General features: G+C 39.5%; 1 protein-coding gene across 3 annotated transcripts in view; it reads right to left on the bottom strand.

Annotated features, from left to right (window-relative positions):
- Positions 1 to 20,335, bottom strand: part of itpr2 (inositol 1,4,5-trisphosphate receptor, type 2) — a 583,413-nt gene that overhangs the window by 115,660 nt on the left and 447,418 nt on the right. For all 3 annotated transcript variants that reach the window (XM_039761551.1, XM_039761550.1, XM_039761552.1), the window contains one exon: positions 8,184 to 8,359. In XM_039761551.1, coding sequence (XP_039617485.1) covers positions 8,184 to 8,359 — 176 coding nt within the window. The remainder of the gene's footprint in view (positions 1 to 8,183; positions 8,360 to 20,335) is intronic.

Here is a 20,335-nt window from a genome sequence, read left to right as displayed (position 1 = left end):
CATGCGGGCCGTTTTGCCCAGTCTCTTTCTTATGGTGGAGTCGTGAACACTGACCTTAATTGAGGCAAGTGAGGCCTGCAGTTCTTTAGACGTTGTCCTGGGGTCTTTGTGACCTCTCAGATGAGTCGTCTCAGCTCTTGGGGTAATTTTGGTCGGCCGCCACTCCTGGAAAGGTTCACCACTGTTCCATGTTTTTGCCATTTGTGGATAATGGCTCTCACTGTGGTTCACTGGAGTCCCAAAGCTTTAGAAATAGCTTTATAATCTTTACCAGACTGATAGATCTCAAATACTTCTGTTCTCATTTGTTCCTGAATTTCTTTGGATCTTGGCATGATGTCTAGCTTTTGAGGTGCTTTTGGTCTACTTCTCTGTGTCAGGCAGCTCCTATTTAAGTGATTTCTTGATTGAAACAGGTGTGGCAGTAATCAGGCCTGGGGGTGGCTACGAAATTGAACTCTGGTGTGATACACCACAGTTAGGTTATTTTTTACAGGGGGCAATTACTTTTCACATAGGACCATGTAGGTTTGGATTTTTTCTCCCTAAATAATAAAAACCATCATTTAAAAACTGCATTTTGTGTTTACTTGTGTTATATTTGACTAATGGTTAAATGTGTTTGATGATCAGAAACATTTTGTGTGACAAACATGCAAAAGAATAAGAAATCAGGAAGGGGGCAAATAGTTTTTCACACCACTGTATATATATATATATACAGTAATCCCTCCTCGAGATGAAAATCTGCGAAGTAGAAACCATATGTTTGTATGGTTATTTTTATATATTTTAAGCCATTATAAACTCTCCCACACTGTTAACATTATTAGAGCCCTCTAGAAATGAAATAACACCCTTTAGTCAAAAGTTTAAACTGTGCTCCATGACAAGACAGAGATGACAGTTTTTTCTCACAATTAAAAGAATACAAACATATCTTCTCTTCAAAGGAGCGCCGTCAGGAGCAGAGAATGTCAGAGAGAGAGAGAGAGAGAGAGTGTGAGATAAAAGCAAGCAATCAAAAAATCAATACGTGCTTTTAAGTATGCCGAAGCACCACGATAAAGCGGCATTTTGTAGAGGAGCGTCTGTATCCTCCAATCAAACAGCCCCTCTGCTCACACCCCCTCCATCAGGCACAGAGAATGTCAGAGAGGGTGAGAGACAGAGAAAAGCAAACAATGAAACACCGCGCGGGAAGCATATCTTATATCATTGAGGAGTTTTACTTAATATGTAATACATGCTCTGATTGGGTAGCTTCTAAGCCATCCGCCAATAGCGTCCCTTGTATGAAATCAACTGGGCAAACAAACGGAGGAAGCATGTACCATAAATTAAAAGACCCATTGTCCGCAGAAATCCGCGAACCAGCGAAAAATCTGTGATATATATTTAGATATGCTTACATTTAAAATCCGATAGAGTGAAGCCTGAAAGTCGAGCCTTGATATAGCGAGGGATTACTGTATATACATATCTACATATATATATTAGGGGTGGGACTCGATTAAAAAAATGTATGTAATTAATTAGAGGCTTTGTAATAAATTAATTTTGATTAATCGCATGTAATCACAGAAGAAAATTTGTCCCAAAGCGCAAATGTTTTTTTTAATTTAAAAGGGTTTTAGTGGGCGACAGAATCAAATAATAGACATGGACATGAATACTATAAACTCAAGGTCTTCTAATTTCTGAAAAATAAAAAAATGCATTTAAACTGCATTTCAGTTCAAAACAGAAACAAAAATATCATCCCTGGCTAAAATTGGGCAGACTTAAAAATAAAGTGGTATTCTAAGTACTTTAAGTACATGTTCAGAATGGCATTGTCATTAAATAATAACAAACATTTCAACATAAAGTGCAGTTTTTCTTCTTAAAAAAATAAGGCAGAAACATAAAAGGTAATTTGACCAGCTTCACCTTTAAACTCCGATTAACCTTAGCCAAAATTATTTTGTACATTAGGCTAAAACAGTGTGATCATTGAACATTCTGTAATTAGATGTAATTAAAATTACTAACAGTCATGGAAGTCCAATAAGCCCCAGTAAGAGCCACAAAGTCCGCTTTCTGTAATGCATCTAAATTTGCTTGCTTTTCAGTGTCATAAAGCTGTTGAATTTTACTTGAAATAGTCTTTCCAACTTTAGTTGGAAAGTTGGATAACCTGACGCTAACTGTGGCACATTTTCTAACCCCCTATCTTCCACCACTGTTAGTGGTCTACAGTCCAAAGCAATCCATTTTGCGAGAGAATTTGTAAGTTTGACCGATGTTGACTTATGAATTTTGGTCCTGAAGCCAGTCATTTCATCAGATTTGGGCTGCCGACACCTTTTGTTGGTTTGCTAGTGCTAACATCATACACAGTTTCTGTGCTTGTTGTAACATGTTTTGCATTTAGATGGTACCGTAAGGTTGAAGTGCGTCAGTGGTAGGCAAACTCCTTTTTGCACAGTTTGCTCAAAACCACGCTTTTATCAAGGCTTCCGTCGGGTAGTCTTTCAAAAATGAAATTTGCCTCCGATCAGTCCTAGCAACGCGCTTTCTTCAGACTCTTCCATTTTTGTAGCTCTGATATGTGCATCAATGTAATCGATGTACCAGGAAATCATGCATTGACAAAAGTTCCCCTTTGCTTGGAATGCAAAGTGTGATTAAATGCGTTATTTTTTTAACGCGTTATGGAGCACATGCATCGAAGCTTCTCAGCTGTAACATAATTGTCAATGTAACCTTTTGTAGGGTCTGTCCCTGAGACTTATCATTTGTCATCGCGAAGCAGAGCCTTACTGGAAATTGGAGGCATTTGAATTGAAATGGGAGATCAGAGGGTATAACGGAGATGCGAGGAACACAAACTCCCTCCCCTGAGCAACCACCAGTAAAAATAGTTGCCTCAATTAGGTTCTTTTGCAGACACGTGACCTGAAGTCTCGTGCCGTTACAAAGTCTCGGTGGCTGTTAAGGTTTTCAGTAATATTATTGGTGTCCCAACCCTCAAAATTAGATTATGCTCAGTAGTGCCTGGAGAATTCAGAGTGTGGAGAAACCCTAGAGACAGCGTGTGTATTAACTTGTGGATTTTTCTGTGAGTATTTGGTGGCAGCGTCACAAAGTTGCTTCCGCAAGACCACGTTAGCTGCGGAGCTCAGCTCAGAGCGAAATGAAGTGAACGGGAGGGGAGATGCTGACGTAACTTTCCCCCCCGCCTTAACTGTCAATCCCCCCACAAACACAGTCTTTCAAAATTTGCATAAGCACAGTCCTTCACTAGAAATTTTAACTTAGTTACAAAGTGATTAAAACTCTTGTTTATACCCTGCGTCCTCTCATTAAACTTGTATCCCACGAATATCGTGCTAGTCGTGGCATGACAAACGCCAGCGGCAGCCTGTCTATGAACTTAATTTAAGGAGCGTGTCTACAAACTTAATTTAAACTTACGGTTTACACCGTGCTTTGTTTCCATAGTAGCTGCACTTATGAATATGCTTGTAAGCGTCACTCGCTTGATAGTCTTTTTCTGCCTTCTCAATTGTGTAATGAGTCTTTTCTTCAGCGCTCTTTGGAGCTCTGCCTTGTTCTCTATGTACTGTGGTCACAGTCAGTTAACGTGATTACGTGGGAGGCGTGATGATGCGAGACACAACTCCGGCTCCCACGGCCATCGAGCTGCAGTCTATTACAGTATATGGGCGACAAAATAGGTTCCAGTTATGACCATTACACATAGAATTTCGAAATGAAACCTGCCCAACTTTTGTAAGTAAGCTGTAAGGAATGAGCCTGCCAAATTTCAGCCTTCTACCTACACGGGAAGTTGGAGAATTAGTGATGAGTGAGTGAGTGAGTCAGTGAGGGCTTTGCCTTTTGTTAGTATAGATGGTTGTATTTTTTTTTTTTTTACTTACGTTTTAGTTTTTCAGCAATAAACTTTCAGTTTTTGTACTACACACCAAAAACATCCACAGAGACACAGATTTACAAGTGTAAAAACAGTTTTCTTTATAGCTGTCACATTGTGTATCATTCATCTTGTATCTATCAACTTTATAAATTTAGCACAATTTTACTGTCGATGACAGCACTCTATTTTCTCATGATAATGTCATAGTTAAAGGCTTCTAGTATAATTTTAAAAATGCAAGAATCAAATAACATGTGTGCTCTGATGTAATTTGTTAGTTTAAACTGCCACAAGTTTAAACAAATGATTTAATTTCAAATATGCTTTCTTTTTATTTATGAGATTCTCTTTGCAAGAAGATCACCATACAAGCATATTCTTATCTTTTCATTTTTGATATTGCCTGATGATGACCCATTTTGAAACTTTGAAATGACATTTTTTTAGGGAATTCTTACTTTGCTTATTTTTTGAAGCTATTACTTAAACTGTGTTAATAACAGTAATAGAAGAAATACAGATGAAAGTTTTTCATGTACATAGTACATTTCTACAAGCACATTACTTACATTAAGCACTGCACACATCTGTTATAGCAACATCTCAGGTCATTCAATTAATAAGCAACTTGCAAAATCTGGGGAGATCCCTGTAAGCCTAAACTGGAAGGATGAAATTTAACTGCACATGTAGGATTAAACATATGTTGGCAACTGAAAGTGCTTCATGACACATTTCTAGTAAGCTATAAAACAATATCTGAAATTATGCACAGTCAGTCCACATAGACACGAGGAGAACATGCAAACTCCATGCAGAAACTGACCAGATAACCAATTAAACTTAAACTTATGTCACTGTGTAATAATAATCTCTTATATATATATCTCTTCTGATTCATCCTGCTTCCACTTCAAAACTGGTCCCGTCCACACGCACCTGACACAGCATTTCTCGATTCCTATTTGTCCTCTTCCAAAACCTTCCCCACGCTGCCTGTGGCTCCTCTTCAAAACCGGTCCCGCCCACATGCAGCTGACATGCAGTCCACCAACACAGTCTCGGCAGACATACACACAATCCTCTTCCCGTTACCACAGGTACTTCTTCACCTCATTCCTGTTCCCCATCCAAGAGTACAACATTGGGACTCCAGACCAGCAGTGCAAACACTGTCATGCACTATACTGGCCTGCTAAGCGTAATACATCCAACAAGTACTTGAGGTGCTGCCACGATGGTAAAGTAGCTTTACCACCTTTGCGGGAGCCACCTGTGTCTTTACAACAGCTTCTTACAAAGCAAACATCAGAAGGTAATTTATCGTGAACACATTCGAGAATACAACTCTTCTCTAGCATCTGCTTCCATGGGTGCACAGAGAACTCAACCTCCTGGCCACGGACCATACTGTTTTAAATTACACAGGCAAATTTATCACCAAATCTCTCCACTACACGCTAACACTTCTACCTCTCCAAGATATGGACAGCTGTATGTTTTTGACATAGCGCAAGCTACTGAAGTACACTTACAAAATAAAGCAAACTCTGCATGCAGTGAAAATTTACTTCTCCAGCTAGATTCCATGCTCAGAACCATCAACCCCTTTGCTAAATCATACAAACACATGCATGAAATCGCTCAGTCCAATCCAACAGCATCTATGCGAATGGTTTTCAAGGAAAACCCTGGGCAGGATTTATGACGATACAATGCCCCGACATGTCACATCGATATTGGAGTGATTTTCATTGGAGAAGATGGCCCACCCCCTGCCGAAAGAGACATTTGCATCTAACCCAGAGGCAATTCCTGTAAACAGATTTCCACGCTCAATATGAATTGCGATCCTATGGTTTACCACTTTTATTCCCTTATGGAGACATTGGTTGGCACAAAGATTTACAACATGTTCCCGATAAAAGAACCGCCAACCGAATCAGGCTTACTCAATGGCAGTTTTATGCATACAGACTATTAATGAGGAATACATTTAGTATTTTGCACTCCAGCAGCAAACTATTCCAACAGTACGTCGTAGATACGTATGTTAAAACAGAGGGTGTGCGCCTCAACTATCTCAGATTACATCAACAAGATCTGCGTGTGGAACAATACAAAGGACTATCCCACACAGCAAGCAAAGGCTGAAAATAACGTACATGTAGGCAAAATGATCATATTACCGTCCATGTTTCCAGGAAGTCCAAAACACATGCAACAAAACTATTGTTGTATGTGGCTTTTTCTAAGGTTAGATCTTTCGACTCATTATCTGTCATCTACAGCAAAACACCTATTCACAACTGCGTCTTTCAAGAAGTATTTCTTTCTTCGAGATTTCTGAATTCCTTTCTCACCATTTTCCGTTCCTATTCTTACACCGCCGTATGCTGCGGCGGGGGTCAGCTAGTAATAATAATAACATTTTTCATTTACTGTATATAGCACAACACATCATGATCCCCTGTTAAAACTGCAATACTGTGGCATTTTAAAGATATTAATATTACTGCAGTCCAACCATTTGCTATTGATAAAGAATTAAACGTAGAGAAGTTAATCAAAATTGTCTGACAGAAACTTGCTCTTCTTGGCTCATTATAATATCCATATTGAAACATCAATACTAATAACTGAGAAAAAATTTAATGTATAAATGTATCATCTGTTTGGTTGAGAGCACTGATTGATTGCTATACATTTGCTGAATATGTCACTGCAATGGTACCGTTAAAGAAATAAAGAAATGGCTATGTAAAATACAAACGAAATTGATGAAATTCCTACCTTCTTTAGTGTAATAAGATAACTATTTTTCCAGTCTATATACTGACTAAATAGTGGGGGTGGCTATTTATGTTAGACAAATCTTCCCTGGTTCTAATTCTTAAACTACTTAGCTATAACTTTTACCAAAAAAAATTGCACATTTTAAGCATTTTTTCCTTGGTAAAAGCTGCTCACAGTCAAACTTCAAACAAGGCATACCTGAATAACAGTAAATTATGGCCAATGAAATACACAGTGCAACTCATTGGTGAATGATGAGGCTTTGGTAGTCACTCTCAGTTTTGGAAGGAAGAGCGGAATTAAAGTAAATCCACAATGAAATCCTCAGATTCGAATGCGAGCAGTGAGGAGTACTTGCACATGCACAGAAATCAATGCTCATCTCTACACTAATATTGAGAATGCAGAGTTTTAAATAATATTTAATATATACATGGGCAACTGTATGCTTGCATGTACATTTTTCACGAAGACTAGTGTGATGGATATCAAAATTAAGATTAAAAATATTAGTTTTCACTTAGTTTTAGTTTTCAGAAATGCTTTTAATTTTTAGTTTTATCTAACAAAATTATTTTTTCATTAACACCATATTTCATTTTAATTTTCATTAATGGGAATAACACTGGTTTCATTGCAGAAAGAGAGATATGCCAAATGCAGTAGATACTTTTTGGACGACATGGGAAAATAACTAAAAATGATGATGGCCATTATGTAACTCTGTATAAAAACTGGAGGTGATATCTTTGAAACATACCATTTATCATTTTAAATTGGGCATGTTAATGGAAATCCAGAGATGTGTGAAATTTCCAGACTATCCAAAGGGTTTATTGATTTCATGCTTAGTGTGCCATAAGTCTTTAGAATAGAGCATAAAGATGGACATGGGGTGGATGAATAAATGGATAAATAAAAGGATATGTTGCAAATAAAATACAGATGTATAAGGCATAAAAGAGTAATAACTCAGGTGCTAATCACAACACTTATGAGAGCATAAGAGTAATCGTTAAAAATGATATTAGCAAAGTTAAAAAGAACTTAGAGAGACATTTTTCAAGAAATGTGAAAGATGTCCCTAAGAGATTCTTAAAATTTTTCTAGTTGTGATAGGAGGTGAAGTAAATTTTGAATGGTAAGGGCAAACTAGAACATACAAACAGTGCATCTGAACATTAATTTTTCAAGTTTATAAGTAAGGAGGTAGTGAGTGATTTGGAAATCACAGATGTAGAAATGCTGCCTAGATGAAATACAGTAAAATGAAGGAACTCCAGGTACTAGACATTAGAAATGAAATGTGATGGTTCTATTAGAATTACTAATGCCAGAAAAAGACTTACATGACTGCAAAAAAAGATTCAATGATTCTGTAATATACCTCTAACTGAATGTCTAACATTTAAAATACACATTCTGCATAACTCATTGTTACAGCTAACAGATGAAAATTACTTACATTGGCAGCACCAAGAAGATACAATGTGGGCCCAAGTCCTAAAGTATATATAGAACGGAGGATAACCGACATAAGGAATGGCTGAACACCTCTAGGCTTGGGAAATATAAAGAGTAGAGCTGAAAACACTGCAACTGCTACCCAAAGTAGAGCTGAGAAGAGAGGTAAGAGCGTGCCTGTGAAAGAAAAACAGAAATTATTAGTTCTGGGAGTAATGAAAGGTTTCTTAGCAGTTTTGGTGTAAAAGATGATTAGGATGCAGATGCATATATTTACATACTCTTTAAAAGATCTTCCTCAGAGAAACACTGAACAAGTCAGCTACTGCTGCATGCTTGTGATAAATTTAAATCTCATTTACTCATTAATACAAACAGAATCAACAAATAGATTTCTTTTTCAGTTACTTTTTAAGCTTTATCTCTGCGCATCAAAAAAAAAACAAACAAACAAAAAAAAAAACTATTTATGTGAACTGTCCAATATGGATTGGGACTGAAAAAACCTAGAGGTTGAATTTAGCTGAAGTATACACCACTGCGCTGTTTCAGACATAGAAATGCAAATTGTATCATGAATCCCTCATTTGTCCTGCAGAGATACTTTTCTCTCTCTCTTCTCCGTTCTGACAAATGGCTTAGGATCATTATGACTTTCACATACCTGTATATACATACATATTTGATATAAAGATTTAGATGGCTGCCTAAATCAGTTGTAACAGAAGAACACACATGTTAAGTATGTGTGTGTATATATCTGTATACACAGTACACAGTCATATAAAAAAGTTTTCAGTCTGCATAATAATATTACTCTACTTTCAACAAAAAAGATAATAGTGTTATGTCTTTCATTTCCTAGGACCATCGGAATACTGGGGTGTTTCCCAAACAAAGATTTTTATTGAAGCAGTATTTAGTTGTATGAAATTAAAACAAACGTGAAAAACTGGCTGTACAAAAATTTGGGTACCCATGTAATTTTGCTGATTTGAATGCATGTAAACTGCTCAATACTGATTACTTGCAACACCAAATTGGTTGGATTAGCTTGTTAAGCCTTGAATTTCATAGACAGGTGTGTCCAAATCATGAGAAAAAGTATTTAAAGGCGGCCAATTGCAAGTTGTGCTTCCCTTTAACTCTCCTCTGAAGAGTGACTGCATGGATTCCTCAAAGCATCCTCAGTATCATGGTTTAGGGGAAGGCTACAAAAAGCTATCTCAGAGGTTTAAACTGTCAGTTTCAAATATAAGGAATGAAATCAGGAAATGGAAGGCCACGGGCACAGTTCCTGTTAAACCCAGGTCTGGCAGGCCAAGAAAAATACAGGAGGGTCATATGCACAGGATTGTGAGAATGATTACAGACAACCCACAGATCACCTCCAAAGACCTGCAAGAAAATCTTGCTGCAGATGGTGTATCTGTACATCATTCTACAAGTCAGCACAATTTGCACAGAGAACATCTGTATGGCAGGGTGACACAGAAGAAGCCCTTTCTGCACTCATGCCACAAACAAAGTCACTTGTATGCAAATGCTCATTTAGACAATGACCAGATTAATTTTGGAACAAAGTGCTTTGGACTGACGAGACAAAAATTGAGTTATTTGGTCATAACAAAAAGCGCTTTGCATGGCGGAAGAACAACACCGTATTCCAAGAAAAGCACCTACTACATACTGTCAAATTTGGTGGAGGTTCCATCATGCTGTGGGGCTGTGTGGCTATTTCAAGGACTGGGGCCTTTGTTAAAGTCGAGGGTCGGATGAATTCAACCCAATATCAACAAATTCTTCAGGATAATGTTCAATCATCAGTCATAAAGTTGAAGTTACGCAGGGGTTGGATATTCCAACAAGAAAATAACCCAAAACACAGTTCGAAATCTATAAAGACATTCATGCAGTGGGAAAAGTACAATGTTCTGGAATGGCCATCACAGTACCCTGACTTGAATATCATGGAAAATCAATGGGATAATTTGAAGCAGGCTGTCCATGCTCAGCAGCCATTAAATTTAACTGAACTGGAGAGATTTTGTATGGAAGAATGGTCAAATATACCTCCATCCAGAATCCAGACTATCATCACAGGCCATAGGAGGCTGTTATATTTGCTAAAGGAGGCTCAACTAAGTATTGATGTAAAATCTCTGTTGGGGTGCCCAAATTTAATTTTGTTATGATGAATATTGCATATTTTCTGTTAATCCAATAAACTTAATGTCACTGTTGAAATACTACTGTTTCCATAAGGCATGTCAAATATTAAAAGGAAGTTGCTACTTTGAAAGCTCAGCCAATGATAAACAAAAATCCAATGTATACTGACTGTATATACCTACACACTTACCTACATATCTATATATATAATTCACAAAGGCAAGACAACCATGGAAAGCACGCCGGAAGAGCCGTGGATTCACTAAGCCGCTGACAAGTGAGACACCTATGGCGCACGCAGGAAGGAGCCACTACGACGACAACTCACAGATCCACGCCCACCAACTCGGACGCGACGACACAGAAAAACTGGTGTCATTTATATTCGTCTGTCGTAGAGGTCACATGCAGCTCCGACCCACATTGACTGTTCATAGAGGCATGTTTCTCGCGGAGGTGAATCGCCATATGCAGCGTGTAAAACTGTTTGCGAGGGGTATCCCATGGGATCCTTAAAACATTCCTTTACAACTAAAGTTAAAACACAATGAAGTGAGCAGTCTTTAAAAAATGAGTTTTTGGTTACGACGCACGACCGCGTGCACCACAGCAAACTGTTTTACACGCTACATACAGCAATTCGCATCCACGACAAACATGTGTCTTTTTAGATGCTCCTGCACTTTGTACACACACCACTCCCACCTCGCTAACACCGTGGTCGGGTGTCTTGGTGGATTATATATAGAAAGGCAGCCAAAACCGCACAGAGCAATGAAAAGTCTACGCAAGTCACAGGTGCATCTGGACTATACAAAGACGACAACGACTCGAGTGATGAGTTAGAGGTGGGCACATGAGCAGGCAGTGCATACTGGACGAGAAATCAGCAGACTAGCATGACGGAGGGAGCGAGTGGACGTTCTTCTCCTCTCCTCCTGTTCCACCCTCTGCACCTGAGCGCTGCATGGACGATTGTGTGTTGGTTTGTTCCGTGCATTGTTACAATGTTGCTTTTCTTGCTGATTTATTACATTACCGATTTTTCAAATGTTAAATTTTCTCCCTGTGCTTAAAAATTATTAAAAAACCGGCCTGATTATGTAGCGTATGGTACGCCGCGGGTTGGCTAGTATAAATAATTACTGTATACACAAACAAGGGATGCAATTGACAGTAGTCTGCCAGTTGAAGGTTGAGTGATTTCTGGTGAAGGAACATTAAAACAGATATCTTCAATTACATTTTAGCTAGTAGAAAACAGTATTTCAGATATCAAAAATTAAAATTCAGTCATATCTAATCAAGACACATTATAATATCAAAATGGAATGAGGAGGATGGATTTTGTTTACAAATACAGTGTAATCTGAATTTTTGGTGAGTATACAACCGGTTTCATCGATAACTTCACATCCAGCTTTTGAGAGCTTAAACATTCATAAACATCAAAGTGTCCACTACTGAAATCGTCACCTGTCAATCTAAGATGTTTAAGAGGCATTGGCGGTTGTCGAAAGGTCTAAAATATTTGGCCATTTCGGTACACTTGAAAGCAACAACCGAACAATTCAGCGACAGCCATTAACTCACATGCAGATGCATAGGTGAAGGGCTTAAGCATTTCACTCTTATAGTGCTCCTGTGTAGTATAATTATCTCCTGTACCGTCATCAGTCCACACCTTGAACCTGTCCCAATCATTCAATACATAAGACACAATGTTCCTCCGGATATCAAGAGTGAGCCTGATATGGCTGTGCAATATGTAACAAAGAGAATGGAAAAGGCAGGTGCAATCTTTGGGCATGGAAACCACTCGGTAAATGACAGTTCTTTGATCGATGGTGATCACCCACATGTTAATGGGGGTACGGTTGGATAAAGGAAATGAGTACCTGAACAATGTAAAGTAAGTCTAAAATACCTACACAATAACTATAATCATAATAAATGAACAATAAAACAGCGGAGAAGCTGTGGATTAAATAAAAAGGCTGTAGTTATCAGCAGGGAGACGTGAATCCTGTGGCGAAGTAAGGAAGGGAATGTAGAGACTGGAGCGACGGACGGCCTTATATAGGCAGGCAGCCAACAATGTGGGAGGCGTTGGGATGGGGGACCCAATGACGCCTCACATGGTGACCGAGCTGCAAGCTATGGACGTATATATGTACGTAAGTAGGATTTAGTTAGTGTTGGGAACCAGCGTACCAAATTTCTTGAAGATGGGCCCATAAGTAACAAAGACCGTTGAAAAGTTCAATATGGCGGCTGACAGTGGCATCATACCACCGAAATAAGTACGTACATTGGTTTCGGTTAGCGCAGGGAAGCCACCTACCAAATTTCGGGAAGATGGGGCCATGAATAAGAAAGTTCAACATGGTGGACGTTGTTGACCGTTATGACCATTACGCGTAGAATTTCGAAATGAAACCTGCTTAACTTTTGTAAGTAAGCTGTAAGGAATAAGCCTTCTACCTACACGGGAAGTTGGAGAATTAGTGATGAGTGAGTGAGTGAGGGCTTTGCCATTTATTAGTATATATATATATATATACACATATATATAAATATACATATACATATACATACACACTAGCAAAATACCTGAGCTTGGCAGCGGAGAAGTAGTGTGTTAAAGAAGTCACGAAAAAGAAAAGGAAACATTTTACAAATAACGTAACATGATTGTCAATGTAATTGTTTTGTGACTGTTATGAGTGTTGCTGTCATTAAGGATTTGATTATCATTATTTCTTTCAATCAGGTTCGTACTTGGAGGATGTGTTGTGTTCAAGTTATATTCCGTTTGTCAACCGTTGTAAAGATAACAGGTTTCATTCATCGAAGTGATCACTACCCAAATCGGTACTCGTGAATCTAAGATGTTTAACAGGCATTCCTGGTATTAAGTTGTGGATTTACCTGCGAATATTTAGCGGCAGCGTGTCTATGAACGTAATTTAAACTTAAGCTTTACACCTTGCTTTCCTATAGATATGTGTACAAAGGCTTGTTCAGCGTCAGCGATGCTTTTCTCTTTCTTTCCTAGGTCACGAAGCGGAAGTAGAAGCAGACAATGGCCGACAGTGAGATGAATCGCGTTGCCGTCGTCGTCGAAGAACTCCAGGCACTCGACAAACAGATTCAGAAACTCCTGTCCAGACAAAGGTACCTTAGAGACTTGAAGGCTCAGCTGCTGGATAAACCATCCTCGACATATGAAGTCGACATAACATCAACCCCTCCTCGTGCCGCTCAATTCCAAGGGCAAATAAGCTTCACCACCGCACCTCTCCGCGTCCCCAGTTTGCCTTCAACCCCGGGTGATGTAATCATGGTAGGTGATTTGATTGTACAAAACCTCAATATCACATGCCCTAATTGAAAATCTTTGGTTTCTTGTTTTCCCGGTGCTCGAGTCCGAGATGTGATGAGACAGGCGCCGACCATCTACGAGAAGCACAAGAGGGCAGTTGGATCCATTATTTTACACGCCGGCATAAACGACATAAGGCACAGACAGTCGGAGGTTCTCAAGGCTGATATCGCAGCACTAGTTAAAGACACAAAGGAGAGGACCCCATCGAAAAAAATTTTCATCTTGGATCCACTACCTCTCGTCAGACGATCAAATGAATACTACAGTCATCTGCTGGGTTTACCTGGCAGGGAGAAAATTCTTTGTGAGTTATGGTAATCATATCTCAAAGACACATGATATTCTATATGGTGTTCCACAAGGCTCTATCCTGGGTCCGCTGCTCTTCTCAATCTATATGCTTCCGTTAGGTCAGATTATCTCAGGTTACAACGTGAGTTACCACAGCTATGCTGATGACACACAGATGTACTTATCAATAGCACCTGATGACAGCGACTCTCTTGATTCATTAACACAATGTCTTACTGGTATTTCTGAATGGATGAATAGTAATTTTCTCAAACTAAATAAAGAGAAAACTGAAATTTTAGTAATTGGCAATAATGGATTCAATGAGGTTATCAGAAATAAACTTGATGCATTAGCATTAAAAGTTAAGAGAGAAGTAAAAAACTTAGGGGTAATTGTTGACTGTAATCTGAATTTTAAATCGCATATTCATCAGACCACTAGGACAGCATTTTTTCACTTAAGAAACATAGCAAAAGTTAGACCTCTTATATCATTGAAAGATGCTGAGAAATTAATTCAAGCTTTTGTTTTCAGTCGACTAGATTACTATAACGCACTCCTCTCAGGACTACCCAAAAAAGACATAAATCATTTGCAATGAGTGTAGAATGCAGCTGCTTAGAATCCTAACTAGGAAAAGAAAATCCAAACACATATCCCCAGTTTTGATGTCACTACACTGGTTACCTGTGTCATTCAGGATTGACTTTATAATTTTGCTTATGGTTTATAAAGCCTTAAATAATCTCGCTCCATCTTATATATCGGAATGTCTGACACCCTATATTCCAAATCGTAACCTTAGATCCTCAAATGAGTATCTCCTTAGAATTCCAAAAGCTAAACTTAAAAGAAGTGGTGAGGCGGCATACTGCTCTTATGCACCTAAAATCTGGAATAGCCTGCCAATAGGAATTCACCAGGCTAATACAGTGGAACACTTTAAAAAACTTCTGAAAACACATTACTTTAACATGGCTTTCTCCTAACTTCACTTTAACTTAATCCTGATACTCACTGCATGAAAAGAGCTGTATCCGGACAAATATGGTATGGGAATACAATACAATACAGTTTATTTTTGTATAGCCCAAAATCACACAGGAAGTGCCGCAATGGGCTTTAACAGGCCCTGCCTTTTGACAGCCCCCCAGCCTTGACTCTCTGAGAAGACAAGGAAAAACTCCCAAAAACCTTTTAGGGAAAATGGAAGAAACCTGGGAAAGGCAGTTCAAAGAGAGACCCCTTTCCAGGTAGGTTGGGCGTGCAGTGGGTGTCAAAAGTAGGGGGTCAATACAATACAATACACAATCTCTGTGAAATACACAATCTCTGGGAAATCTCTGCTAAACTCTACGTCTGCCAGATGTATGACGTAGAGTGCATGGAAAGGTAGCATGCAAAAGGAAATTTTGTGAAACAACCAGATACCTTACGTATGTGGATGTATACAGGAATCGGTGGAAGTTTCAAAGAATCCTCACAGCTAGCAATGAGGTGTGATGGCTGTGAGGTGTAAGAGCCTTTCATATGTTAATGACTATCAAGTAGAGGTGTTGTCTTTGTTATCATAGCCAGGTGGGGGGATTAGCAGCAGGCTGCATACTGCTCTTCCTGAAGAGGCTATCCAGCGTCTTGATGCGCTTGAGCGCAAGTTCGGCGAGCAAAGACCGCAGGAAGAGTCAAGGCATGCTCTTAAAAGAGTCAAGAGGGCGCATAATGTGGGCATTGCGGTAAGTTGACAAAATAGTAGAAAATTATAACTCGCCAAGTTAGCCTAAGTTAGCGCTTGGCTACACATCTACTTTTGTTCCTTGCGTCTAGCTTATTTAACAGTTTGTCACGTCCGAATTATACGATGTTGTTTAGAAAATGCTTTGTTTCCCATGCTTGTATGCGTGTATCTACTAAAGCGTTTTCAATTCAATGTTACAGGAAGCTGTAAGGCGCCCCCATAATTCGGAAAACAGCCCGCATAAATATGATCCACAAACTGGGTAAGCAGTGTTTTTTTTTATATGCTATGTATGGGGTTTTATGTAATCATTTTAAATGTAATTAATGACACTACTCTCTTTCCACACAGAAAAAGTTCACCTCATAACCAGGCAGTAATGACATATCTGCTGGTGGAATTGAAGACGACTTTTGCAGATGCAGACCCTGAGTGTATAAAGGGTAATTTATACACTTAACATTTGTATATAAAGGGGAATTGTTATTACAATTATGTTTATGTCCCCTTTATTGTTGTCCCTCTAATAATTTGAATTGGTTTCGTCACTTATATGAATTATTTTTTTATTCAGCATGCTGTAGGACTTACTATGAGACATTGTGGAGGAAATACTCTTTGTCCCAGCCTGGAAAGTCCCAGCTAAGAGACTCCATTAAGATAGGGGCTAAAAACCGACAAAGGAAAAGACGAGTAAGTGTACAAATTAATATATATATATTAAGTTTGGTACATCTCTGGGTGCTTTTAGGGGTTAACATATGGTGTGTTTTGCAGTTGCTGGAGTCCAGGTCTAGAGTCATCCAAACAGATGCAGAGAGAGAACTGTGGCAGACTGCAATTCTGGACCTGATGTCCGATGAAGAGGATGCCATTGTTGATGGAAGACCGGTGTGGGTTGTGAGGTCTCCACCTCACAGGAGCCCACAATTGTCTGAGCTTTGCCAGCAGCTTCAGTCCAGATTGGAGGCGGATATGCGCTATGCTATTACACACCGTCAGCGTGTAAGAGCTGATGGAATCGGGCCAGAAGAAGATTCATTTGGAACATTAATAAGCACTGGTGCATGTGTTTTTTTTCAGTTTGTTTCATTGCTTTTAATTTACTTGCACCGTCATATTTGCACATTTTTCTCTCCATATTTTCATCCATCCATCCATTTTCTAACCCGCTGAATCCGAATACAGGGTCACGGGGGTCTGCTGGAGCCAATCCCAGCCAACACAGGGCACAAGGCAGGAACCAATCCTGGGCAGGGTGCCAACCCACCGCAGGACACACACAAACACACCCACACACCAAGCACACACTAGGGCCAATTTAGAACCACCAATCCACCTAACCTGCATGTCTTTGGATTGTGGGAGGAAACCGGAGTGCCCGGAGGAAACCCACGCAGACACGGGGAGAACATGCAAACTCCACGCAGGGAGGACCTGGGAAGCGACCCCGGGTCTCCTAACTGCGAGGCAGCAGCGCTACCACTGCGCCACCGTGCCGCCCTCCATATTTTCAGTTGTTTCTTATTCTTACATTGTATATTTATTAGTATTTGGTTTTATTTAAAAAAAAAACATTTCTGAATCAATTTTATTCTCATTTTTTAAACGGTGCGGGAGATGTATAGTACAGTGGGGGGTGGGGAGTGTATATGGTCCGTCTACATACCTGCCCAATAACCAATCAAGTCACTAAGCTATGAGGGCTTGGGTTGGGCTAAATAAAAAGTGTGACCAATGGAAGTGTTTTTTTGTTTTTTAAATCAATCAATCAATGTAGAACAGCAGAGCTGTGCAGAGGTGTAAAATGCAAATGGTTCTTGAGGTGTGAATGTCTCCTTGAAAGAGCCTTGAGTGGATTATTTGCCATGGCAACAAAAGGTTGTACCATGAAAGAATCCCTCAGCAAGATACATCCGAATTGGTATCAATCCGGAAGTATCCTAGGTTGGTGGAATTTGATGTATACGCTCAGTGGTACTTGTAGATACTTCCGAAAATCATTGGTGTATACAGGAGTTTCCTAGTACAGATACACCTCTTTTCATGCAGTGACTCTGTATGTTCAATTCATCATAATAACTATTCATAGTGGCTCTAAAATCCGTACTGACCCCAACTCTCTCTTCTGTTTCTTTTTCCGTTTTTTGTGGTGGCGGCCTGCGCCACCACCACCTACTCAAAGCATCATGATGCTCCAACATTGATGGACTGAAAGCCAGAAGTCTACGTGACCATCATCATCAAGTCCTTCCATGAGAACCCTAAATCCAAAGAGGACTGTTTCACTTATGTTAGGTAGATTGCCCAGAGGGGACTGGGTGGTCTCTTGGTCTGGAATCCCTGCAGATTTTTTTTTTTTTCCCCAGCCGTCTGGGGTTTTTTTTTTTCTGTGCACCCTGGCCATCGGACCTTACTTATTCTATGTTAATTAATGTTGACTTATTTTTATTTTTTTATTGTGTCTTCTATTTTTCTATTCTTCATTTTGTAAAGCACTTTGAGCTACATTTTTTCTTGTATGAAAATGTGCTATATAAATAAATGTTGTCGTCAGAGGGTTTTTTCTTTCCTACTGCATCAATAAGCAGCTCGTCTTCCTCTTTATCTGAGACATCACACACTGTATGCATGTGTTTACCTTTCCCAGTCCTGCAAAGTCAGTTCACGTGAGCCGCTCGGAGTATATGCATCGAAGGTTCTCAGCTGTGCTTGTGCTATCTCATGAGATCTTGCGATGTCCACAGCTTTATTTAATGTTAGCACAGACCCGGCACTTAAAAGTTTCTCTCGCACTTTTGCATAAGCACAGTCCTTCACCAGCAATTTTATCTCCGTTACAGCAAATTTAACTCTGTTACAAAGTGATCAAAAGTCTCGTTTATACCCTGCGTCTTCTCATTAAACTTGTATCTCATGAATATCATATTCGTTGTAGGCATGACAAAAGCCAGCAGCAGCCTGTCTATGAACTTAATTTAAACTTAAGGTTTACACCGTGCTTTGTTTCCACAGTAGCTGCACTTATGAATATGCTTGTATGCGTCACTCGCTTCATATTCTATTGCTGCCTTTTCAATTGTGTAATGCGTTTTTTGTTCAGCGCTCTTTGGAGCTCTTGCTTGTTATCCGAGTACTGCGTTCACAGTCAGTTCACGTGAGCCGCTCAGAGTACATGCATTGAAGGTTCTCTGCTGTGCTTGTGCTTTCTCGTGCGATCTTGCGATGTCCACGGCTTTAATTTAATGTTTAAGACCCGGCACTTAAAGGTTTCTCTCGCACTTTTGCTGAGTTTGTGCCAAACACTATTTCTCTCCCTGACCATCTCATCTTCATTTGCATAAGCACAGTCCTTCACCCACGAATATTTAGCGGCAGCGTGTCTATTGGACTGCTGCTGACGGACGCCCTTATATGGGCAGACACTCAATTACGTGGGAGGCGTGATAACGAGGGACGCAACTCCACCTCACACGGCGACCGAGCTGCAGGCTATGGCCGTATATATGTACATAAGTAGGTTCCAGTTATGACCATTACGCGTAGAATTTCTAAATGAAACCTGCCTAACTTTTGTAAGTAAGCTGTAAGGAATGAGCCTGCCAAATTTCAGCCTTCTACCTACACGTGAAGTTGGAGAATTAGTGATGAGTCAGTCAGTCAGTCAGTCAGTGAGGGCTTTGCCTTTTATTAGTATAGATATACCCCGATCTACATACTGTCAAATAAACAAACCACACGCCGGGGCGCAACACAAGAGGATTCGCCTCTAGTGCTGACGTTCGATTCCCGAGAGGGGTGCAGTGAATGTGTACGCCTGATGAGCCCAGAATTAGGGTGAAACACATGCCGTGTACTCTTTGGATTATTTTACAGTAAAACTATTTTATATATATATGTATATGTATATATATATATGTATATATATGTATATATATATATATACACACACACGCACACACACATATATATCAGCGCTTCCCGAAGCATGCACCGATGTTGTCAGGCATGTATACAAGAACACAGGGGCCATACAAAGTAGTGCTGCGTACAATTTTGAGTTGCTGCAATTACATTTTGGCAAAATGGACTAGCCTGCCACATAATCTTTTCACTCTGATTTTTGGGCGCCTTTGAATTCAGGGCTCTGTAGGTTGATCATTTTCATTTCCATCAAACGATGTGGCATCCTTTTGTTCCTAACACATTACCCAGTCTATATCAGTATAGATATCCAGGAGGATTTTTTTTCCCCATTGAGATCTGATGTGTTTTCAAAGTGTTCCTTTAATTTTTTTGAGCAGTTTATATATATATATATATATATATCTATACTAATAAAAGGCAAAGCCCTCACTGACTGACTCACTCACTCACTCACTGACTCATCACTAATTCTCCAAGTTCCCATGTAGGTAGAAGGCTGAAATTTCGCAGGCTTTCCTTACAACTTCCTTACAAAAGTTGGGCAGGTTTCATTTCGAAATTCTATGTGTAATGGTCATAACTGGCAGCTATTTTTCTCTATTTACTATAATGGAGTTGAGCTCGAAAGCCGTGGGGG

Source organism: Polypterus senegalus, chromosome 8 (assembly GCF_016835505.1).
Source record: "Polypterus senegalus isolate Bchr_013 chromosome 8, ASM1683550v1, whole genome shotgun sequence".
Taxonomy (NCBI): Eukaryota; Metazoa; Chordata; class Cladistia; order Polypteriformes; family Polypteridae; genus Polypterus; species Polypterus senegalus.
The sequence above is the reverse complement of the archived record's forward strand: the minus strand, read 5'-3'. Positions and strand labels throughout refer to the sequence as shown.